The 26,142-nt window shown below is 35.7% G+C and overlaps 2 protein-coding genes across 2 annotated transcripts in view; both read left to right on the forward strand.

The window, feature by feature from the left end:
• Positions 1-26,142, forward strand: part of RABGAP1 (RAB GTPase activating protein 1) — a 143,743-nt gene that overhangs the window by 64,728 nt on the left and 52,873 nt on the right. The window contains exon 13 of the mRNA XM_069476753.1: positions 2,994-3,144. Within this exon, the coding sequence (XP_069332854.1) occupies positions 2,994-3,144 (151 nt within the window). The remainder of the gene's footprint in view (positions 1-2,993; positions 3,145-26,142) is intronic.
• Positions 13,482-14,531, forward strand: GPR21 (G protein-coupled receptor 21). The gene has a single exon (XM_069474650.1). It carries the CDS (start codon positions 13,482-13,484, stop codon positions 14,529-14,531), a length of 1,050 nt encoding a protein of 349 aa, XP_069330751.1.

Raw genomic sequence — 26,142 nt, forward strand, 5'->3', positions numbered from 1 at the left:
GGTATTTATTAGCATAACCAGAGATACTCTGGTAAGTCAGGTTTGTGAGACATTTACATACTTTTCTTTTCTGCCTGGATATGATGCTAGTATATACTGGAAAAAGCTGAGCTTGAAAGTGATCCAAGCACTTCTCTATTTATGGCATTCTGGTTATTGTGATTGTCGTATAAACTCCCTATGGGCCTGTTACTTTGGGGGTTGATTTTTCTGAGAAGTTTTAATTGTTGAAGTCTTTCACTATATTCTTAGTAAAGCTGTGTCTCAGCATTTTAAAAATTATTTCATGCCCTTAAGGGATAGAACAACAAATGGGCTTTATCTGTTTGTAGCCCTCTCACAGTGCTTTACACTTTTGGCAAAACTCTCTCTACACTGGGAAATGTCAAATGTGTACAAGAGAAAAAAGCAAACCAAAGCATGGTTTTGTCTTTATACAAGTGGTTTTAATAATTGAACTCTGCAAAAAGTCCCCAGGGTAATAGTTCTCTTGTATTTTTGATATTTCTTTACAATCAGGAGACAAAACTGCTGATGCTCTTGTCACAATTATATTTTCAGTTCAGTGAATTTGGGGTGTTTGGGCTGCTGCTGGCAGGAATTTCATCTGTATAAAAAGGTTTTTGCTCTAAAACAGAAATGTAATTGAGTCTTAACATGGTTACGTAATAGTATATTTCAAATCATTTAGATACAGCAGTTAGACTCTGAATTAGATTTTATTAGATGAACCCACCAGCATTTTATACAATGGCTTAGAATTTGTTTTGCTATCAAGCTTTCTTATTCATGTTGTTATTCATTTAATTAACATATGTCCTCCCAGTCCCTCAAATATATTAACTGAGTTTCCATCTGTCTCTACTGTCTTCAGGGTGTTTAAACTGTTTTTGCTTGTTTTAGTCATATCTTCAGATATATGATATGAAAATCTCTCTTCAAATCATTTCATCATCATTTTTTCCCCACTATGTGTGTTCTATGGATTGGAAGCATTGTGATATCATGGAATTTTAAAGCCTGGTAGACCTGACTTCAAATCTTCTCTCTGTACTTTAAAGCTGTATGTGGTCCTAGACAAGTCCTTTAAATCTTCTGAATCTGTTTCTTCATTTAGAAAACAGAAGTCTATAAAATTACTATTCAGGATAATTGTAGATTAAACATAATGGATGTCATGGTTGTAGTTGTAGTAATCGTAGTTAAGAGCTAAAGAATTTACCATATGCTAGACACTGTGCTAAATTATGTGCTCTATTTTAACTGTAACAAGCTTATGAACTAGTGGTATCCATTTTTACATGCGAGGAAACTGGCTCATAGGTTAAGCCATTCTAGTTAGTGAATGTCAGAGCTAGAATTTTTAACACAGTCAAGTCGGATCCCAAAGCTGGTTTATTTAACCCTACATTAGATTTTAGTGGCAGTATTAATAAGAGTATCTTTGAGCTCTAATTCTCCAAGTTCATTTTCATGTCATTCTTAGTGGATAACAGAACTAAATGTCAGTATGATATAGGATGCTGAGTTGGATTGATAAAGTTGATATTATCAGTGACATTAAAATCATTCTGAAAGTAATTTTACCAACAATGTAAATTAACCTATGATTAGCAAACTTTTTCTGTAAAAGGTCAAATGAGGCGGAGGGAGAGGGGTTGAGGAAAAAAAAAAAAAGAAAGGGGAAAAAAAAGGTCAAATGGTAACTATTTTAGGCCTTGTAGGATAATAGTCTATTGCAACTACTGGTCTCTACTGTTGTAGTACAAAATCATAGACAGTCCTAAACAAATAAGCATGGCTATGTTTCAATAAAAGTTGATTTGCAAAAACAGGCGGTAGACCCAATTTGGCCCTACAGGCCATAGTGTACCAAAACTTAAGTAACAGAATGATTTTTTCTTTCTGCTCTTAATAATCCAACTTTTATAAAATTGTTTTTCTAAGCAAGTACAAAACTGTATTGAATTGTCTATAGCTCTTGCATTAGGGTACCAGTGTCACAGAATTAATCATTTTTAAATGTACTGTGCAGAATTCTCAGGGAATTCTGCAACCATTTTGAGAAAAATCTCAGACCTCTTTATACTTTGGTAGTGCTTATTTTGTATCAGTAACTTCTGCTTAAATCTGATAGTCATAGGAGCTGTTTTATGTCAGGATCCTGCTTTATTCACTCAGTAATGGTGGCTCTCAAATCATAAACCAGCAGTTATATAACAGAGCATTATTGGTATTGAGAGGTTGAGGACTACCTCACTCATTTAATCGACCTCCCTGAACTTTTTTCTTCATCTGTAAAACTAGAGATACTACCATCTACCTTAGATGATGGTTGTGAGGACCAACTAAGATATTATATGCAAAAACACTTTGTAAATTTATACCAACATTTCAAGACAAGTTTTCCCCATTTTATAGATTACATAAATGAAGCACAAAGACTTTAGTAACTAGTTTTAATGTTATAATAGTACAGTAGAAATGTTCTTTCTTAGCCACCACAGATATTCAGAAAAGTTACATGAAGGAAAGTATCCTAAAAACTGCTTAAAACATTCTTGGAATATTTTGTTTTAACTTAGAACATATAGATACAAGATTCACATGTCAATTTTGATGTAGGGCCAAGTTCTTATCTTTTACTGTGTAATCTGCTGATTGGAATTTTGCTGTAGTCTTTTTTACATAAGCCACAACCATAAAGCATTATCTATGATTTCTAGTTTTGCTTTTTATTTAAAAAGAAAAAGTAATAAATTAAACATACTTAGGAAGCATTTTGCAGAATTTTTTTTGTAGATTTTTATTTTCTTCTACTCAATCTTATATAGTTATCTTGGTAATTCAACAGCACTTTCTTTTTTTTTTTCTTCATTAGTATGTTACCTTATCAAGTCTTTGTAAATCATTTAGTTTAGTTTTTATAAAAGTGGCACTTAATTTAGAGAATCTTCCTTTTATGAACTTATAGGTTATGGTTTTATTTTTAGGCATCTCAACTTGAGTGTGAGACCAAAGCAGTTGTCATCTTTAGTAAGAAACGGTGTCCCTGAAGCTCTTCGAGGAGAAGTCTGGCAACTGTTAGCAGGCTGTCACAACAATGACCACTTGGTAGAAAAATACCGCATTCTCATCACAAAGGTAAGGGGATGATAATTCAGCCTCAGCATTAATCCTTTTAGAGATTTGCAATGAAAAGATCACTGTGGTTATTTGACTTCCAAGAATTTTTTATAATTAAGAATAGAAATGTTATACTTCTAGCTCAAAGATGTTTTTTGTGCTGTACAAAGGAGAAAGCATAGATTTTCTTCCTTGATTGACTTCACCTCAGACGCAAAGGATGTCTTCTAGCCCATTGTGTATCCAAATATTTTTTGATTTACATTGTAAATTACATTTTTAGTCAGATCAGTTGTGCTATGCAGTGTGTAAAAATTTTCTTTTATTTATTTTAATCTTTTTCACACTTCACAAAAATATGATCTTGGTAGGGAAGGCCTAGTTCTAGTTTCTGCAGTTGGAAGAAAATAATTCTGTAAATTTTTTTACGGTATTTTAAGTTCATGCATGCCTCAAGGTTTTGCAAAGCAAAGCAAGAAAAATTATTTCTTGTACAAGCATACAAAGATTTAAAATAATATTCTGTAAGGTTAGGCAATGTTGTGTGCCATTGTGTCTATATTATTGGTTTTATTTTTAGTTTTCCCAAATTCTTAAAGTGTTTATTTTTAGGAAGCAGTTTCTCTAGTGATATGCAAAATCCTCAATAATATATGAGAATTTTTCAATGTGACAAAAGGTGAAATCGTTTCTTAAAAAAATGTTAAAACCTTGTAAGATATGAATAATATCTCTATAAAGTTGTTATTTAAAGAACAAAAACAACAACAAAAAACAGCTTATGGGGAAGAACAACATTTAAATGTGAGATGGGACCTTTCTTCACCAGAGAACAACTTTTATGTCTTGAGAATATTAGTGTTCCTTCTCACCATACTATGTTCAGACAGATGTTTTGTATTTCAAGAAGTAATATTCTGATTCCTTCCATTATGTTGATATAATTGTTTAACCAGTGTTTATTGAATGCCTGTTGAAACAGAAATCAAGCAGGGGAGGGGGCACCAGGAGATGGGTGAAATCATACCTAACGGGTACATTGTACATTATCTGGGTGGTGGGTACACTTAACTGTGTCTCAGGCAGTACAAAAGCAATCCATGTAACCAAAACATTTGTAGCCCGTAATATTCTGAAATTTAAAAAAAGGAAAAATTAGCCCAGCATGGTGGCACACGCTTGTGGTCCCAACTATGAGGGAGGCTGAGGCAAGAGGATTGCTTGAGCCCAGGAGTTAGAGGTTGCAGTGAGCTATAATGACACCACTGCACTCTACCTGGGGCAACAGAGCGAGACTCTGTCTCAAAAAAAAAAAAAAAAAAAAAGATTTCTTAAGAGTTTATTGCTTTAAACTAAATATTTTTGGTAAGGTTATTCATACAAATAATTTAAAGATGTGAAATGTCTGTGATTGATTGGATTCTGTTTTCCTGGTTCCGTGAAAATGGTGCCATTTGTTTCTAGGAAAGGAACCTATTGGTTATATGATGTATAAAAGACTATATTAACAAAACATATTGGTGACATGCACTTTGTATTTCATATTAAACTCTTATCATCATATATTTGGCTAGAATCTTAAAATGTTTTTAAATGGATACATATTAATTGAAATTGCTGGTAGATGATCAGAAAATACATATTATTTAACCATAATAATATTTGCAAATGCTGTTTTTTTTTTTTTTTTGTTTGTTTTTTTGTTTTTTTTTGAGACAGAGTCTCACTTTGTTGCCCGGGCTAGAGTGAGTGCCGTGGCGTCAGTCTAGCTCACAGCAACCTCAAACTCCTGGGCTTAAGCGATCCTACTGCCTCAGCCTCCCGAGTAGCTGGGACTACAGGCATGCGCCACCATGCCCGGCTAATTTTTTGTATATATATATTTTAGTTGTCCATATAATTTCTTTCTATTTTTAGTAGAGACGGGGTCTCGCTCTTGCTCAGGCTGGTCTCGAACTCCTGACCTCGAGCGATCCACCCGCCTCGGCCTCCCAGAGTGCTAGGATTACAGGCGTGAGCCACCACGCCCGGCCGCAAATGCTGTTTTAAAAAACTACAGTGATATCCAAAGTAAATTGGTATTGCTTTTCTTTCTTCCTGGAAATAATAGTTATCATTGTATGGGAATGGTAATTTACATTTTTTAACTTACTCTGAAGATTTGTGGGAGGGAGGAGAACCTACTTTTTAAGTTTTTAAAATTTATTTTTACAGCAAGCTGTAATTTATATAGGATAAAATACACAACTTTAAAGTGTACAGCTCCATGACATTTTACAAGTAAATACACTGCTATGACCACTGCCAAAAACAAATCTGTCGCCCTAAAAAGTTATTCTTGTCCCTGTCTGGTCATAACCACCCCTATTACACCCCTGAGTAATCACTATTCTGACTTTTCTTTCCTTAGATTAGTTTTGCCTGTTTTTGAATTCCATTGAAATGCAGTTATACAGTCATAAGGCGTGTAACTTGTTTGCATCTGACTTCTTTTGCTCATCCATTTTGGGAGTGTATCAGTGGCTCTAGTTTTTTGGGTTTTGTTTTTTTTTTTTAATTGCTGAAAGTATTCCATTTTATGAATAAACCACACACTTTTAAATCTATTCTTGTGTAATAGATGTTTGATTTTTTTCACTTTTTGCTTTTATGAATAAAGCTGCCGTGAACATTCTTGCACATAGCAGGATTTGTACATATTTAGACAGTAATATTAATATTTACGCACATGTCTGTTAGTAATTTCTAGAAATTACTTATTCTGAACATGGCTTCTTTGCTAGATACATACTTTTTGTTCTGAAATTTTACATGTAATATTTAGAAGGTTTTTTTGCTTAATCTTCAAAGACTAAATTTAAAGCAGGAAAGAACAGTTAGATTTATAGACTGAAGGCCAAAAAAGTTAATTTGGCAAACAAAACTGGTGAATGTCTTTGTCATCATCTTCAGTTGTCAAGCCTGTCTTGAAGGGGATACATGTAGGAATCTTTCCATATACCTTTTGTAACCCAAGGATAAATGACTTTTCAGTAACACAAAAATACATAGTATGCTTTTAAAAGTGTTTCTTATTTCTATAAGCAATGGAGTTAGAGGCACTCTTCCCCCTGTTTTCCTTTTTAAAGTGAAAATTTTTTAGTTTTTTCATTTCAGTAGGAATCCAGGAGGGAAATAATACACCAATAATAATAGCTACCTTTTCTCAGCATCTAGTAAGTGGGGGGTGCTATGCAAAGCACTTTATATCCGTTATCTCATTAATTCTAAGAAAATCCTTGTGAGGTGGTGATTACTATTTCCATTTTAGAAATGAAGAAACATTGACTCACTGAGGCTTAAGAATATGCTAAGCTAGTTGAGTAAATAGTAGAGGCAGAGTTTGAACTCAGGACTGACTCCAAAGCTGTTTCTTTTCCATTACCCTATTTGTTTATTCTTGAATGTAAATAAAAGTTTCTTCATACACAATGTACTCATGCATTGTGACTGTGTACATATTTATTTTGCTTATTTTTAAGTATAATCTTTTATTCAACCATTATTCTATGGGTGAGCCTTTACTTTGTTTCTGGTTTTTAGCTTCTAAATAGTGTTTTACTAAACATCCCTACACATATTCTTAATCTTTTAGCTTTGTGGAATGGAGGCTTAGGAGCATGATTGGTAGATCAAAGAGTATCTTGTTTTTTTAACTGGTTATTTAATTTTTGTATTTAATTTACTTCATTCAGTTTGCTTCTCTAAAAGAATGTGACAGTTCACAGTTCCACCAGCAATGTAGTTGTACTGGCAGAGTACCTGCTGACGCACATCACGAGCAGTATTACTTATCACTGTATTTAATTTTTACTATCGGTGGATGTTAGTGATGCCAGCATATCTTTAGTTAGCAGTTCCCTGACTACTAGTAAATGTGAGCAATTTTCTCTTCTGTATTCTCTTCATACTCTGTGTATGTCTGTCTAATAAATCTTTTTAAGATGTCAGTTTCTAAGCACTTTCTATATATTCTGTATGTTAATCCTTTGCACCTGCATTATAAATACCTTTTTTAAAATCTGTAAGTTTTCTATTCACTTTATATGGTTTCATGCCATGCAAAACAGTTTCAGTTTTTATGTAGAAAATTGTGTCTTGGTTAAGATCTCTTCTATCTCTAGATTTTGTAAATTTAGTTTCCAAGATTTTCTTGTAAGATTTTTATCGTATGTGTTAATTTTTATGTTTTTAATCCATCTGGAATTTATTTTTGTGCACGGCATAAGATAGCAGTCCAATTTTACTTTCTTCCAGATGGATAACCGGTTGTGCTACTCCCATTTTTCTACTGAGTAGAACTACCATCTTTGTCATATTTTAAATTCTGACATATACTGAAATTTGATTTCTAGATTATTCTGTTTATTGATCTGGTTGTGTATTCCTATCTCGATACTGTTTTGATTAAGGAAGTTTTGAATTATTTTTGATATCTGTGAGAGCAAGACTTTCCCGTTTTCTATTTCATACTTTTCTTGACTATTCTTGCAAATTGAATCTTTCATAAAAACCTTAAAATCATTTATCTAATCTCACCCCCCCACCACTCCCCTCATAAGGTTATATAGAGATTCTTATTTGAATTGCGTTTGATTTACATATCAATTGATGGTGTACGTTCAACATTGTATATCTGCACATCTAAGAATATGGTATATCTTTCTATTTGTTGAGGTCTTTTTTTTTCTTGTCTGTTAAAGAAGTCATAATTGCTTTCATATAGATCTTGTATCTTTTTTGTTAAATTCATTCCTAAGAATTAGTGTTCTTGCTATGGCAAGTGGAATATTTTGTTTGCTAATTGCTAAAATAGAGAAAAGACCTTCACTTTTTAAAATTATCTATCTACCTACCTCTTGATGTTTTGATGAATCCTCCTGATTTTATACTGTCATCTTTTGAGATTTTCAGGTATACAATAATAGCAGCAGTAAAAAACAGTTTCACTTCTTTTTCAGTGTTTGTCCAGGCTGCTAAACTTCCTTGGTTTTGTTTTTGTATATGATAGAAGCATTAAAACAGTGGCAAATGATGATGGTGGTAACTTGCATCTCTCACCCTGTTTAATTCCTGAGCTGATTTTAATTTAAATGATTTTAGCTTTTTTGTCCTTTAGAAACATATTCATTTTTTGGGTAAAATTTATTTAAGTGGTTTTCTTTTATCTCTGGTTTGGAATTTTTATTAGGAATGTCTACTAATTTTTATCAAGAGCTTTTTCAGCCCTTGATGAATGTAATTTTCTTTAATTTGTTGATGGAGTAAACACATAATTTATCAACATATGACAGACTTCTTTATATTGAACTACCTACTGTTGGCTTCATGGAATAAATTTCTACAGACCAAGTACTCCTTCCTAGATAGAGTCTTTATTTTCTGATCTTTTAACAAGGGCTCCATAACCTTGGTCTGTAGGTAGAGCCTGTCAGACTCAGAGGGAAGAAAGCTTAATAAGTAATCCACAGGGACTCTCATGGCATCTCCTACCTGCGGTTGCCTACAGCTGTTTGGCTGGCAAATCAGTTACGTTGGAGTTGAAAATGAAGGAAAAAGAAGGCCTTTCTGGTTTCTAGCTTCCAGAATCATCCTCTGTCCCTTCTTTCTTTTGGCTTTTACCTTTTGTATTGGTAACTCTTTCTGTTCCTTTTGATTCAATGCTTAGTAGCAGAAATTTACATCAGAACTGTTTTTTCAGCAGATCCTTTTAATAAGTGAGAAAATAATGAAATAGCATCCTATTCTTATGTTTCTGTTTCCTTCCATACACTTGGCCTTGTCTTTTCTGAAACCTTATTTGCATTAGTTTTCTGTAGTGATTTTCAGATTTGGTGGGTTGCCATGAACTGCAAAATTTTATCCAGAACCTAAACTAATAGCAAGCCCTTATAACCATTATTTACGTTTCTAATTGTTTGTTAGAGGCAGGTCCTAGAGGCCCAGCCACATTGTGCTACTCTGGAAAATATAATTGAAATATCCAGTTATAATGTCATTATTAAGCTGACTGTGTTTGTCTTGTTGTTTTTTGAGACAGAGTCTCTGTTGCCCCAGCTGAAATCCATTGGCATTATCATAGTTCACTGCAACCTCAAATTCCAGGGCTAAAGCGATCCTCTTGCCTCAGCCTCCCAAGTAGCTGGAACTACAGGCACACGCCACCAGGCCAAACTGATTTTTCTATTTTTTGTAGAGACAGAGTCTCATTCTTGCTCAGGCTAGTTTTGAACTCCTGACCTCAAGCAGTCCTTTTGCCTCGGCCTTCCAGAGTGCTAGAATTACAGGCATGAGCCACTGCGCCTGGCCTGTTTTGTTTTTAAATTAAAAATCTCTCTCTGGTAGATTTGGTAATAGGAAGAATTGAATAATTTTAATCATGAGAACTTGCCTGTGGATACCCAGCAATAAAAGGGGATCAGTTTGGCAAAAAGAATACTGGCCATGGAGTTAGGAAGCCTGAGTAATATTATAGTTTCAGCTCTGCCAGTAGCTTATATGAACTCCAATGAGGTTCTGTACCTGGGGCCATTTCTTCTCTCAAATGAGATTTCTGAAGTAAGTAGTTGATCTTCCTTTGTAAGGTTTGACATTCTGGAAAATCTGTTTGAGTCCTTCCCGCCCCAACCCCTCACCCCAACATAGGCCATGATTCCACTGTTCCACAACGGAGTACTCTTGCTGTCTTGTTTTATAAGAAAACAGATGGTGAGTGGACATTAGAACTGTATTATCTGCTTCCGTATAGCAATTGCTTACATAGATCCCTTTAAATTATTATTTGTGAAATAATTTTAAGTCCTCATATCTGTCAAGTTATTTCCCCTATAGTGAGTTTTTCTGTAAGTCATAATCTGTCTAGAGAGTTCTAAAGGCTTCCTGGACGATAAGACTGGAAACATACTAGGTTTGACCATATTAAAATTACTGGTAGTTGGCAGGTTTTCACTCAAAATTATGCCCTAACTTAATAATTGTAGGTGAGTTAAACAGTTGTCTTACTGGGGTTTTACTTGAAAGATCTTTGAACCTAAAAGCAGAATTTCCTTTTGTTTTCTTAGGCATTCATTGTTTATTCAATCAAAAATACCTTTTAATTGCCTATTCTGTGCCAGCCCTGTAACTAGGCCTTGTGGATATGCCCCTGAATGAAATAAATCTGTTCACTGGTTTGGGGAAGTCTGTAGTCTAATGGGGGAAATAGGCAATTAACTATAAACAATTAAATAAAGTTGCATGAGAGCTATAAAAGAAAGAATACATATTGCTATACTGCAAATGACGTGAAGGATTTCTCATCTAAGTATTCTAAAAGGTCTCTTGTTCAGAAACAAGTATTAAAAAGGAGGATATGAATTTGAGAACTATTATAGAAATAGATTCCCAGGACTTGGTGACTGAGAACAGTGCATTGAAGGAAAGAGTGGTCAAGTTGATTCCTTAGTTTCATACTGAAGCGCCTAGGAAAACGATGAACAAAAAAGAAAAGCGTATTTCACGGGGAAAATGTATTTGATTTGGATGTGCTGTGGTTGAAGTCTCTACTGGGTATCCAGATAGAAGGAAGATACGTCACTAGCAGGCAAATTGTAGATGGAAAAGAGAGCTCAAGAGTGAGTTCAGGGCTAGGCAGAGAAATTATTTGTGTTGAGGGAATAATTGATCCCGTATCATCATATCTTCTTTCTGGGTACCTTCACTGTTTTGCATATGCATAGCCTCAATGTGTTTGAGTAATGCATGACAGCATTGTATCCAGATAGCTGTTGTGTGCCTTTGAACTCTGTGCAGTTACAGTAAGAGAGGGCAGTTTAGGATTCAGGAACCCAGCCTCAAGCAGTGCAACATGATTGGTGGGAAAACACTGGGTCTTTAAGAAGGCTATTTTAGTTTTATTAGCAGAAAGTGAGTAAAGTTACATACCCCCTATCTGCTAGCTGTTCATAAGCCTTTTGTATACACTGTTTATTTTTCAACAACCCTGTGAAACAAGGAGTATTGTACTCATTTTACAATGATGAAACGGAGGCTAAGAGAAGCTAAGTAAAACTAGAGCAAGAATTTAGGGTGTTCCTTCAATGCTATTGGTCTTTTTCCTATGCCACACTTTGCTGTGTTTTCTGGTAAGACTTGTCAAATATTGTTGTCAAGATTTTTGCCCAAATAGGTTTTTGAGTTTCTTGCCTTTGTGTAATAAGCACAGTGCTTCAGATTTAAAATGTTATTCATTGAATTCTGGTTATGGGTGGCCATTTGTCTGCAATAAGAAAGCATGTGTATAAAATGAATAAAAAGTGAAATTCGGATCACATATGTCTCCACTCACGTGTGTAGACCTCCTGGAATGCCATCAAATGCCAACATTTCTTTTCTTTTACTCAGCTGGGTGTGTGGAACTTTATTTAGAAGGATCAATCGAAAGTTCAAAGATACCTGGAGGAAAAGATACTAATACTACACATTTTCATAGTACCCCACTCCCAATTAACTGAAAATTGTCATTGTTTATGCCATTACCAGAAAAGCCATCATATGGTCTCAGTTTGCATTGTTTTAAATAGGCAGAAACAAGATTGTGTATTCTAAGATACAAAGGCTAATTTGTATCATGAAACTTCCTGTAATTTTCAAGCCTGAGTGAAGTTAGGTAATGCTTTTCTATCTTTTGCATATTTGTGTACTGCTTCTCAGCAAACTAGAAGCAAAAAAATGGCTTCTCAAAACTATAGGATAGTGTCAAATACAGGTACAATGTATTAAATATTTTTCTCTTCTATGTGTGTACTGTTTCTGCAGTATTCAGAATTGGTGGTATTTTATTTTCCTCTTGAAAAACTGATTTTAAAGTTTCTTAATATTAGCCAAAATCATGAGAGAGAAAATTAATAGTGAATATTTAGCCTTCCAAGTTCAAACTTTTTGTGCAGCTGAATTATTCTCAGTTGCCATGTACTGTTAACACACTTCCTTTCTTTAATATTGCTCTTTGTTCATTGGGAAAATGCCACAAGAAAATAGGAATTTCCTCACACCATTCTCCATCTGGCAGTGTATTTCAGTCTAATTCCTGACATTCTGTCCTGGTTACTACCCGTTCTTCTTGCTAGCAGTCTAAATTCTGCCTATCTGCTAAAAGGGGGATTCCAGACAGACGAGGAAACAGCTTTCAAATGCTGCACTGCAGGCATACTAAGTCATTCCCCCCACTGTGCAGTCTGGAAATTGAGGAGCACTTCTCTGGCGATGCATTCTAATGAGTTGTTAAAGATGCCAGAGTGTGTGCTTGTACATGCGTTTTCTTTCCCCTCTCCCTTTCTTCCTTTTCTCAAGCCCCCTCTTCTCCCTATTCCCCCTCCTACTTCTTTATCCCCTCCCTCCCTGTCTCAGTTCTGCAGTACACAGGGCTGAAGCACATTCCTGCTTTGCCAGGCTTTCCGTTAAGGATGTATTGTGGCTTTTGTTTGGATTGCAGCATATGGAATTACAGGTAACATTCTGAAATTGAGCTAAACATTTAAATTCTGTTGAAATGTTTTTAAAGAGGCAAAATATTACATTGGAATTGATGAAGAAAATAAGTTATCATGGATAATTTTATTAGTGGTAATTGTAGTAAAATGTTTTCAGAAATGTTATAAACAAATTTATTTTCTACCTCAAAAGGCTCAAATAAAAGGAAAGGGGGGTAGATTGATCTGACTGCAATTGATTTTATTTTATGTTTGTCTTGAAAGGTTGATGTTGTTGCTACTCCTCTGTAGAGTAAGGACCAGTTATATGGGGTGCTACTGAGGGTAGCCATGAATACTGGTATCAGGAAGGGTGGAGCGGGAAGGATGATGCTAGTCTGAGCTAGCCAGGTTCTTTGATTAGGGCATTGGATGCGAAATGTAAAATGCTCTCTCCTTTTCTTCTATCAGCTGTTCAGAGGAGACTCATTACCACTCCTGCTGAAGCTCCTAATCTTCCTCCCTTCTCTTCTGCCCCTACCCCCTACTCTCACTTGGCCTGAAGACGTTGTCCCCAGAGTTTGCCTTACTGCCCTGGTGCTATGTGTATGGTGAACCTGGCACTATGGCCGCATCTGGGACTGGCCAGACAGCTGCTGCTGGCTCTCCCTATTCCAAGAAGGATTTAAAGGGGAATTGCACTGCAGGCAATGCACCAGAGCAGCAGCATCGGGAGCTTGGGGACTAAGGCTCCTCTGGCATTATTACACACATGCAAAGCTGACCGCAATGACAGCAGCTGCTCCTTTGAACTGTTGGCAGCAGCCAAGCGGCAGCATGAAGTGAGAGATCACTCCCGAGCTCAAGATGAACTCCACCTTGGATGGTAATCAGAGCAGCCACCCTTTTTGCCTCTTGGCATTTGGTTATTTGGAAACTGTCAATTTTTGCCTTTTGGAAGTGCTGATTATTGTCTTTCTAACTGTATTGATTATTTCTGGCAACATCATTGTGATTTTTGTGTTTCACTGTGCACCTTTGTTGAACCATCATACTACAAGTTATTTTATCCAGACTATGGCATATGCTGACCTTTTTGTTGGGGTAAGCTGCCTGGTCCCTTCTTTATCACTCCTCCACTACCCTCTTCCAATAGAGGAGTCCTTGACTTGTCAGATATTTGGTTTTATAGTATCAGTTCTGAAGAGTGTCTCCATGGCCTCTCTGGCCTGTATCAGCATCGATAGATACATTGCTATTACTAAACCTTTAACCTATAATACCCTGGTTACACCCTGGAGACTGCGCCTGTGTATTTTCCTGGTTTGGCTATACTCAACCCTGGTCTTCCTGCCTTCCTTTTTCCACTGGGGCAAACCTGGATATCATGGAGATGTGTTTCAGTGGTGTGCGGAATCCTGGCACACCGACCCCTACTTCACCCTGTTCATCGTGATGATGTTATATGCCCCAGCAGCCCTTATTGTCTGCTTCACCTATTTCAACATCTTCCGCATCTGCCAACAGCACACAAAGGAAATCAGCGAGAGGCAAGCCCGCTTCAGCAGCCAAAGTGGGGAAACCGGGGAGGTACAGGCCTGTCCCGATAAGCGTTATGCTATGGTACTGTTCCGAATCACTAGTGTGTTTTACGTCCTCTGGTTGCCATACATCATCTACTTCTTGTTGGAGAGCTCCACTGGCCACAGCAACCGCTTCGCATCCTTCTTAACCACCTGGCTGGCTATTAGTAACAGCTTCTGCAACTGTGTCATTTATAGTCTCTCCAACAGTGTCTTCCAAAGGGGACTAATGCGCCTTTCAGGGGCCATGTGTACTTCTTGTGCAAGTCAGACCACAGCCAAGGACCCTTACACAGTTAGGAGCAAAGACCCTCTTAATGGATGTCATGTCTGAAGTGGCTTAGATATTGGGTCACTCTGTGTGTGTGTTTTTTTTTCTTTTTTTTATCTCTTAGTATTCCTTGCTCACTAGGAAATCTGGGACAGAATAATTTGACTCTAAGCAATAGCAAACAAATGATCCATCCAAATACCTTCTAAGTTTGCAGAAATGATTTTTAAAAGTGCTTTTGAATCAGAAGAATCAAGATCATGAAGATAAATTAGTCTTGGTTCCAACTTTTGAAATGTTATGGAAATGACTACAGTTTTCAGAATTAAAATGAATAAAGCCATATCTAACACCTCTCTCCAGCTGGCATGATGGAACCTGAGTGTGAAAAGCGTCAGCATTTTAAAAAGTCATCATTTTCTTGTCGCTTTCTGAGTTTTTTCCAGCTATTTGGGCTTCATGTGCTATTGATTTCTTTCAACAGGAATACTGAAATATGGTGATGAATTAACAAGTTTTAGAAAATTTTTTTATGTATGCCAAACTATAACTACACTCCAAGTTTCAACACTGTCATTTCGAAAGCCAGAGGTTTTATGTCTTATTCTCTTGAGATAATTCTCAATAAGGTGAATAATGTGAACAGTTAAACATTAATTTTAGAATTTTATAATGAACCATGGTAAAAATGCAATCAAATCATACAACTTATGAAAAACTGAACTAGTCTTTTTGCCATGATTCACAGAGATCTAAAGATACGTGTACATAGAAGTGGTCGTGGTACAGTATTTTTACCCATACCTTTATGTATGTGTATATTGAGAATATTTGAATTTAGATTTCTTTTTTACAGCAAAATGTGTTTCAGCTAAAAAATAAATGATAAGCTGATGGCTATCAATTTTGTAATAGTGAAAATATATAAAAATGTGTCTTTAATGTTCTCTATTTTTATCCAAAGACTTTTGAAATACTAGAACATCAGGGAGATAAGTCTAAGCAACTGAGTCAGAAAATGTACTGTAGTATACTAATTTATTTTTAAAGTAGAAGGGAGTTAATTGAGACATTTTCTTTGTGGCTAGATGGAATCAACTAATATAGTAGCAACTAGTTCTTTTTGAAAAGCTTCAGTTAGTGTTAAGGAATCCACATTTGAAGAAGAGAAGGGGAAATTGTAATCTAAGTCTGTCTTACTGCTATTTGGTTTCTGGACAAAAAGCCTTTGGCATACTGTTCTTTCCTTAATCTTTTTTTTTTTTTTTTTTTTGTGCCATAGTACTAGCAGAACTTATAGGATTTTATTACTGTTCTATAGAATTATTGAGAGTGGTCTGCGTTTGTATGTAGTAGTGATGTTTTGTTCTTAAAAGTGATTATCTTTACAGCAAGAAATTTGTTTTTCAAAAAGGACAGAACAATTTCTGGCAGCTCAAGGCATGAGAGTATTTCCTCTACTTTTCTACTGGTTTTAATGTTTTGGAAATCTTCAGGGGACTTATTTGATCTCTGCCTTTGGCTAGATGTTGTAATCTGAATACGACAGTGGTGCTCAGTGAGATGGAAGATGGAAGAAACCCAAGGGACATGGGTTAAAGTGGATTTCTGAATCCAAGAAAGGACATGGATATTTATAAAACAGGCAGATATGCTTTGGTTTTCCATCATGATGTTAGAAACCCCACTCCCCTTTTTAAATAAAGGGCAGTGTTCTTATGATTTTAGGTTTTACATTATCAACTTGATTTTAATCTCAAATGTGCTCTATTTAAACTTTTTTATTTTAAATGACCAAGTATTATATAAACATTCAAACTTCAGATTCTGAGTTCTTCCCAAAAGCTTGCTCACTCTTTATATTTAGTGTTAGCAAACTTGATTCTAAGCTGTTTCAAAATTTAGAACTCATACTAAAATTGCAAGTTATGTTAGAAATGGCTTTGTTAAATTGCCATTTCAAGTGGACAGCCTTTTCTGCTGGATTCTGAAAAATAGTTGTATTGTACACATTTCCCCTTTATTTAAGTGGTATAGATCTTAAAAAAACAATTTATCTTTTTTCATGTATGTTAGAGAACGTAACCTGTTCACACTGGCAGTTTGCATGTGAAGTTTTATTTCAGCAAATAGGGGAATCTTAAAAACTTAATTTTTTTATAAAATTGATGTTAAATCAGTAGGTTTTACCTTTTTAATTTTTTTTTCCAGTAGGGTTCCATCTTGTGAGGATGGAAAAGAGAAAATATCTTTTAAATTTTCTGATAATGGATAATCAAGCTGGTCTTTTAAGGACTGCAAAGACAATGCTTTTTTTTTTTTTTTTTTTTTTTTTTTGAGAGACAGAGTCTCCCTCTGCCCAGGTTAGAGTGCAATGGCATGATCATAGCTCACTGTCCCCCAGTAGCTAGGACTACAGGTGTGTGTCACCACGCCCAGCTAATTTTTAAAATTTTTTTGTAGAGATAGGGTCTCCCTGTGTTGCTCAGACTGATCTTGAACCCTTGGCCTCAAGCAATCCTCCTGCATCCGTCTGCCAAAGTACTGCGATTATAGGGATTATAAGCAAGAGCCATGAGAGCCACGGCTCCTGGGTGACAACTCTTTTAATAAGATCTTTTGTTAATAAATATTCACATTCTTTTCCTAGTACCAAATTTGAATTTTAATAGAGGCATTTTTTTCACATTAGAATCTGTATTATTGTCTCAGCTCAGAACTAACGTAGAAACTAAGCAGATAAAGTAATTTTAAAGAAAAATACAGAAACCCTTCCCCCAACTGATACAACTGATACTTGCTTAATACCAAGTATCTTTCCAGATTATCATGTCTTCATTGTGCTATATAAACTCTAAAGTTTCTTCCAGGTATCAGTTCCATTATTCTCACATTCCCTGTCTATACTGCCTTTTTATTTTATGTGTTGTTTGTGCTTCTGTTGGGGGAGAGGAGATACATCTAGATGACTGTGGCTGGGGGCATTTTCTGTGTGATATGTTTGGAAAGTTTGTGCTTAACTGATCTTTTCATCCTGGCATACTTAATGCTACATTTGATGATGTTTGGTTTAAATACAAATCTGACTAGTTCATATTAGAAAAAAGTATGTTTTTATACTCAATTACCTTGGCTTTGGCAGAATAGCTCATTTGACTTTATATGGTATGTGACTGGTAGGTATCAGAGGAAGCATATGCTTTTGGTGATTGTGCTGAAATTATTTCATAGTAAATTTTAAAATGATTATACTATTAAATAATTGCTATATTTGTAAATTAGTTTTTTGTTTGTTTGTTTGTTTGTTTTTTGAGACAGAGTCTTGCTCTGTTGCCTGGGCTAGAGTTCTCTGGTGTCAGGCTAGCTCACAGCAACCTCAAACTCCTGGGTTCAAGCAATCCTCCTGCCCCAGCCTCCCGTGTACCTGGGACTACAGGCATGCACCATCATGCCCAGCTAATTTCTTTCTCTTTTTAATAGAGACGGGAGTCTCACTCTTGCTCAGGCTGGTCTTGAACTCCTGACCTTGCGCGATCCGCCTGCCTCAGCCTCCCAGAGTGTTAGGATTACAGGCGTGAGCCGCCACGCCTGGTCAAGTTGTGTGTTTTTATGGAGTGTTTTCAGTGAAGATGTGGGGTTGTTTTCTTCCTAGAGTGGAAATGCAATTACAAATGGACTAGCATGCTCTGCTTTAATGAGAGCACTATCTTAAACTAGAATGGGTATTTGTATTTTTCATGGACCTGTTGACTGTAACCCAAAATTTCATTTTGGAAAAGGTTTTCTGTAGGCTTTAGTGCTGGATAAATTCTTTTTGAGCCTTTTATAATGACTTTTCCTTTTTACTTGAATAATGGTCTCAGTATTTTAAGGATTGGGAAAACTTGAATTTTTGTACTATAAGTATACATTGTCCACCTCTTTGAACTCGAAGATGAAACCGACAGGGTTACATACTCCCAGATGGTGGAGTGGTTTCTGGAGGGGTTTCCTCAGCTTTTCAGTTTGTTTGAAAAATCTGCACAGTGACTTTGTAGGAAATGTCTTAATTTTAGTGACTATGTGTTTTTGTATCATAAGTATTGTTATATGAACAAATTTTGGAAAGTTTAAGGGTGAGAGAATCATAGCACTAGGAGATTTTTGAAGTCTTCACAAATTATTTTGTGTGTTGATTTTTGCATGATTTCTTCATTTCAGGTTCAAGCAAAACTATGTTAAATATCCATGTTATTAACACATTAACTGCCCTGTGAGTTGTATTTAACTCATGACAGTTTTGAGCCCAGGGTCTCATGAAGCAAAACCTGGGCAAAACCCTGCAGTTGGTTCAGAAAATCTTACATATTGATGTTCTTATTGTTACAGTTAATATTGACAATGTAATTCTAAAAATGTGGATTAAATGAATAGAAGTCAATAAATTTCGTTTTTGTATTTATGTTTACCTTTAAATTATACTTAAGCCTGACGAGTCAAGAAAACACTTTACCCTTATGAACTATTTTTCAAGTTTTTATGTTACTTTTTTATTGAAGAAAACAAAATAACAAATTTTTCATTAAATTAGAAAGGATTGTTTTGTTTTCGAAGTTTTTATTCTATTTTCATAATAAAACACTTTGGCCCCAAGGAAAACTTTTCCCCCTAGTGTGGCAGTCAATGTGTTACTATTATTTTACAGACCTTGAGAATGTTGTAGACGTTGCTTATGGCTGTAAATGAATCATTTGGCTTTTCTTCAAAATTTGAATGACAAAAGGGCATCATGATATAAAAATGAACTTTGAACTGAGAATCAAAAATGTAGATTTCTGTTTCTAATTTACTAGTTTTGTAAATTAGGGCAAGATACTTCTCTAAGCACTTTTATAAATGGAGACAGTGATCCCTACATACCTCATAGGGTTACATGGAGGATTGAATTAGAAAATGATTGTGAAAGTACTTTGTAAATTGTGAAGTGCTTTGCAAATAAAAATGATTTCTGTTATTTGTATTTGCCATGCTTTTACATGTAAGGAAGCCATACATCATAATGTGCTCCCTCACATTAAGATCTTTGAAGCTCAATGCTGTATCACTCCTCCATGCTACTTAGCAATCCCCAACCTAGGAAGAGAGACAGGATAAATCCTCACCTTTCTAAAATAACAGTAGCCTTAAATTCAACATAAAACTGCTTTCCTTTACTTCCTTCACTTGTCTGCACTCTAAAGGCGAGGGACAGTGTATCAATATTTTTATCCCCAAAATGTAACATAGGACCTAGCTCAGAGCAGAAGTTTTAGTAAATTTTACAGAATTAATAAATGAAGTCAATAATTATTGCATCTATTCACCAGCCTTCTCCTTTCTGTTTGTGATTACAGGACAGTGATGTTCAAAAGGTAGTCCAGAGCTTCGTAAGCATCCTTCCATTAGGCCTAGGCCATTATAAACTTTAATAATATCTTCTTTTAGTACCAAGAGTTAATGTGGGAGTGTGAGTCTTCTATATGCTAGGCAGTTTTACTTTGGAAACCGTATTGCCTTGGCCCAGGGAGCTTCACTTCAGGCAATGCGTTCAAATTGGTAATTTCTCACAGCATGGATAAGAAATAGGTAGTTGGATAACATCTTCTTGGCTCTAGATCCAGAGGAAGGGAGGCTGTAAAATCAGTCACAAGGGAGGAGGAGCTATAGAAAGCCTTGGTGAAAGAAACTGTTGTAACTATGTGGTTTGGTTTTGTCTCCCTTTGTCTTCCCCTCCATCCTTTTCCTAACACACTATTGGTCTTGTATCCAGAAGGAAATATTTCCTTGATACTGCCATAGGGTATGGAAAATTATATTATTTAAGAGCAGTGGCTTTTGGGACAAGTGTAAGAAGCAATTAAGAAGCACTTATCTAGTGAGCTCTGCTGTGTGCCACATAGTATAGCTCAGAGAGGGATCATCAGAGAGTGATCTAAAAGAAGTATCATCCCTTTCTTGTGAACATTATAGTCTTTAGATGTTTCATGTGGAAAAATTACATGATTATTTGTCTTCTAAAGGGCCTCACAGGGTGACTTTATCTGGAGGAATTGACCAAGGCCTCCTGGTAGGACACCCAGTGGGTCTGTTTCTTTGGGTGAGATCACATGATGCTGGTGTATAAAATCGTATCACATTATTAATTTAAAATAAGAAATAGATGCAATAGGGAGCAGTCTTTCCATAATGGTAGATCTTTGTGGGAAGCCAAACCACATTCAGAAGACTGCTTAGTGAGGATGGAATATCAGATCATGGTTCTGTAATGTGAACATTACTGGTATCAGACTAAGCTTCATGTCCAGTCTCCACAATTGGGAGAGATTGTCATTGGAATCATAATAAAAGATGAAATCATCCCTACTTCTAGTACTAGCCATCCTACTTTATAATTGACATATAACTATATTTCTTTTGTTCAGTTGACTTCTTTTATTACTTGCCTTTTAGTCAAAGTCCTTGCAAGTCTTAGTAATCTGTAAGTCTGCAACTCATTCTTTATCTTTAAGTTGGTTTTATATCACTGATCTTGTCTTTTATCATAAAACACATTGTTTTATGATTTATCAAAGGGCATCTTTATTCCTTTATATTAGTTTGGGGGAGCAACTCATCTCCATTTTAATGTAGTGCCTATAAAATGTCTATAAAAATTAATGGTATCAGATAATTAGGATTGAGATATTAACTATATAGAATGTTCAATCATATCTAGTAGAGGAGGGTGGGGTGGCATGGTTGAGTTGGAAAAGATCTTAGAAATCATGTGATCTGATTCTGTCATTTTAAAGACAGGAAATCAGTTCAATGGTCACACATCTATTTATGATAATACCCAGACTTCCTGCTTCCTAATTCATTTCCCTTTTCCGGTACAACATGTTGCTTTTACAGAGGAGTTGGAATTTGGCTTGACTCAGCCATGTCTGTGGTATGCACACATGTATGTGTATGTAATGCCAGATATAAGAAGAATGAGCAACAATGTGAATGTTAATTGAGGCTCATTTTGTTTCTGGAGAATTTTATAAACTTTATTATATTTAATCCTTCCAACACTGTATCAGTAGTGACTATTATTAATTCCATTATACAGATGAGGAAACTTGAGATTTAGAGTTGCCAGAGTCACACTGCTTAGAAGTGGAAGCTCTGGGATTCAAATCCAAGTCTTTCTGACTCCAAAGCCCTTCCATTTATTTAATTTTCACTGCAGTCTATCAGGTAGTTATTTTTCATTTCCCTATTTTACAGGTGAAGAAATTTATTGAGGTTAAGAAACTTCCAAGGTTACACATATAGATAGTGAATGTTATGATTCAAATCCACTTCTTTGACTCTGAAGCTTATATCCTTTACCAGTTGATAAACTTTGTCTTGAAAAATTTGATAGTCTTCTTGCTAATACAGCAAATTGAATATGCATATTTCTGTTAACCCCATTATAAAGAATAGCAAAGATATAATAAATATGGACAAACAGAAGGAAAACAGAGATGATGGCAGATAAATGATGCCAACAAAATTTTGGAATATAGAAACCCAATGGACAAGTGATAACTTACTCAGCAGAATCTACAAAGCTGAATCCCAAAGTCGAGAAGGGAAAGAACAAAAAGAAGCAAGCTAATTTGTCCATAGAACCCAATAACTATTTGGGAATTGCATTCTCAAGATGCATCTACAAGTGTAGAGTAGTATGAAACAGAAATTTCTGAAAACAGAGTAATTGATAGTTTATATAAAGAGCATTTATTTAGACACCATCACCCTCCACCCCTCTTCCCCATCCCACCTTAATCCCTATTCCAAGTTGGCCGAAACTGGCAACTGGTTTTTTATCATCCCAGCAGAAGATGGGAGATTGACTCTGGGGGGAAGGTGAACCACTCACACTCTGGATGCCAGGCATAGCTGAGGATGGGACTAGGGTACTTTGTTGAAAACATGTGTTAAGAGATAGTCTATGTGTTAAATAATCAGCCCCTTTGTCCCACTACACTTCCAGAATGTTCTAAACAGGAGATAAGAGGAGTCCATTCTGGGGACTGACATTTGAGAGCTTGAAGATAAAGCACCACATTCCCTGCCCAATCACCTTAAGATAATGTCCATCAATCAACAAATCCCACTCATGCATGCAGAGCTTCCAATTAGTTTTTTATTGCTGCTTTTTTAATATTAACAGACAGCCAGAGATTACTAGACTTTTGAGAAAAGCTTTTCCCATAAAAAATCAGAGCCCTAAACAATCAGACAACAGAAATCAGAGGAAACAGAAATAATGCAGATTGCTAAAGAAAACATAAAAAAAAATCCAGCTATAAATAATAATCTCAGATTTTTACATCCATTAAAAGAGAACAGTGTGCCATAAAAAATGAACAAAAGAACAAGAAAGAGCTCTTAATATGTAAAGTATAAGACATTTTAAAATCAACAAGAAAGCTAGAAAATAAAGTAGGCCAAATATTGAAACAAAAGGCAGAGATGGAAAATAGTAGATGCAAAGAAAGACAATTAGAGCTTCAATCAAGGAGGCCCAATATCTAACATGATTTTCCGAAGCAAAATGGAGGAAAAGTAGGAAATTCTCAAATATCATAAGAAAATATTCCAGAACTGAAGGATATGAGTTTCCATAATGAAAAGACCCAGTTCATTGTAATAAAAAGACTCACACTATGGCAAATCATTATAAAATTTCAAAACACTGGAGATAATCCTCAAAGTTTCTTGTTCTGCGGAAGGGGTGGGAGAGTAGAAACACACAAAATATAGGGTTCTGAGTAGTGTTGGACTTTCTGCCACATTGAATGAAGCTAGAAGACAATGGGGAATAACTTCAAAGTTTTGAGGAAGAGTGATTTCCCACCCACAATTTTATGCCCAAGCTATCATTCAAGTGCGAGGGTAAAATAAACCCATTTTGAGATATGCAGGGTCTCAAAATATTCACCTGCCTTACATGCTTTCTTAGGAAGTTACTGAAGGATATGCTTCTCCAGAATGAGGGAGGAAACCCAGAAAGAGGAAGATAGAGGATCCAGGAAACAGGGTCTCCAACACAGGAGAATGGTGAAGGGAATTCCCACAGAAAGGAAGACCGTAGGAAGACAGCTGTGCAGGAAACCTAGAGAGCAGCTCATCTAATTTGGAGCAAGGAGAAGGCATGCACTGGGAGGTATGTTTCTAGGAAAAAATAATTGATCATGATGAGAGGAATTTACAGTTTTGTCAGACTTTTAGGGGAAGATTTGGTGATAGATACAGAGAAAACTGAGGAAAAGAAAAAAGTAGGTAATAACTTCAGAAAAAAATAGGTGAAGGAAATCAAATCATGATATACTCTGTGATATAGATTTAACCAAAAATGGTAGCAAAACTATGATGAGAGGATGAGGGTTGAGGAAGTATATGTGAGGTGGGTGTGGGTATGTGTGGTATGTATTAATAATAGAGCTACAGTATTCTGTACCATAAAGTCTGAAGCTAATGTCTAAAGTGGAAAAACCAAGAAAATTGCAATTTAAGCATTTTATTCAAAGATATGAAGAATAAACAGCTAAAAGAGAGAGAAGGAATAGTTGCCTCTAAGGAGCAGGGTGTAAGGAGTGATGATTATTTCATTATAAGCTTTGTACTGTTTGACACAACTATGTAAGTGCATTATTTTTTATGAAAACCATAGCCCACATTTAGGCAAACAAATTTTAGCAAAAGTAAAGGGAAACCTGGAGGATGCATAGGTTTTGAAAATATTATTGAAATAGGAAATGAGGGCATAACAGCACTGCATTGCCCGTAGCTCTTTAAAGAGCAGTTTCTTATTCATCATGTCATTTCATCCTCCTAGAAATATACGCAAAGTCAATATTATTTTGAGAATTGTGGGAACAGAATTTTGGGGCTATAAGACCCCAGAATTTTGGGCCTGTAAGTGGTTCCTAATCTATATCACTACGCCTCATAGGTATCTGTTTTCAGATTTTGTCATTTTGGTTTTTACTAAGAAGACAGCAGGTACTGGAAAGCATCCTTTTTAACATCATGACGAGGAATACACGAAAACAAATACACGTGTGTATGTGTATATATAATGAGTGTGTGTGTGTGTGTGTGTGTCCAAATTATACAAGGCCTGGCATTATGAGATGAGAGGAATGCGAAGTACTATGTAATGTTCACGGGTAAGGAGGTACATGGTAGATAGATTTCCTTAGAAGGTGGTATACGAGATGGGCTAGGCTCTGGATAGAGTAGGATTTCTGTAGTCTGATTCCCCTCCTCACTCTACCCTATTCCTTGAATGAGATTGATATAAAGTACCCAGCTGTACAGAATTAAACCCAAAGGATCAATAGGCAAAAGACCCTAATAAGGTAATCTACAAATTATCAAATAATATAACATGAGAAAGCACTTTGCAAGTATATCTTTATGTTAGATTACCATGACCATAGTCACTCAATGAAAGATTTATTGCCTTGTTACAAAAGGACTGTATTGACTTTGAACAAAATACAAAAGTAATAGTCTTTTTAAAGTAAAACTTTAAATCTATCGGCTTTCAACAAATACTTATTAAATTGGTAAGACAGCATTTTGGGGAGAAAGCAAAAGTTAACAGCGTGATTTATTTCTGAAATTTCTTCCAGAAAATGAGGTGTAACCTACATTGCCAAAGCCATTTATTTATAGCTAGACTAAAAAAAAAAAAAATTTTTTTTTTTAAAAGGCCATTTGTGGGTTTCTGTCTCATTGGCCCCTAGGGAGCAGAATCTGACTTAAGCCTTTTTCATTTTTAAAAGTTCTCCTTTATAACATGGTATTTGTAGGAACCAAACCCATTCCTGCTTAAGTTATGTTAACATTATGTATTGCTACACCATTGCATGGAGGATGTGTGTTGTAGCCTATAGAGCACTGGAAATAAGGTTAAAATTTAGATCCTAGTTCTGGCAATTAATTAGGTAATCTTAATCTGTCTGAATTTCAGAAGGATCCTCATCTTTCAATGAAGATGACACCAGCATAGCAGTAGTTCAAGATCAGATTCATGTTACATTAGTAGTAAGGCTCTTTGTTACTGCAATTGCGTCATACTCTTCAACCATTTTTTTTCTCTGAGATGAAGAGGAAGGTGGTGAAAAGAAAAACCCTCTCATAAGAATTATTGTGAAAATTACTGTCACATCTAAAGTATGTAGAATTGTGCTTGGTGGCATCATAGAAACTCAATAAAAGATGGCTGCTATTATTTCTTTGTCACACAGAGGTGAGAATCTTCCAGTGACTCCCAGGGCCTGCAAACTGGAACATACCCTCAGAGGAAAAGCCTTGGGCAAACGGAGTGGGCCAGTGTGCTTCCTTCTCTCAGGGAGCGTAAATCCCTCAAGTCCTGCCTTGATTTGCTTCGTTCTTTCCAACTGATGTTTTATGTATTTTGTCCTGCTTTTATAGTATGTTTGATAGACATACAATATTTAGATTGTTCTTCCTCAAGGAACAAATCATTGGGGCTTACAGTGAGAGATTTAATAATTTAGAAGCAGAAAGGAAATTCCAGGCTGAAGTGGTAAAGAGGGGGTCACTTTATTATAATTGAACTTTAAAAATGAGTTGGTCTTAGGAAAATAAAAGTTTGGCAGATGGT

The sequence above is a fragment of the Eulemur rufifrons genome, chromosome 7 (genome assembly GCF_041146395.1).
Source record: "Eulemur rufifrons isolate Redbay chromosome 7, OSU_ERuf_1, whole genome shotgun sequence".
Classification (NCBI taxonomy): Eukaryota; Metazoa; Chordata; class Mammalia; order Primates; family Lemuridae; genus Eulemur; species Eulemur rufifrons.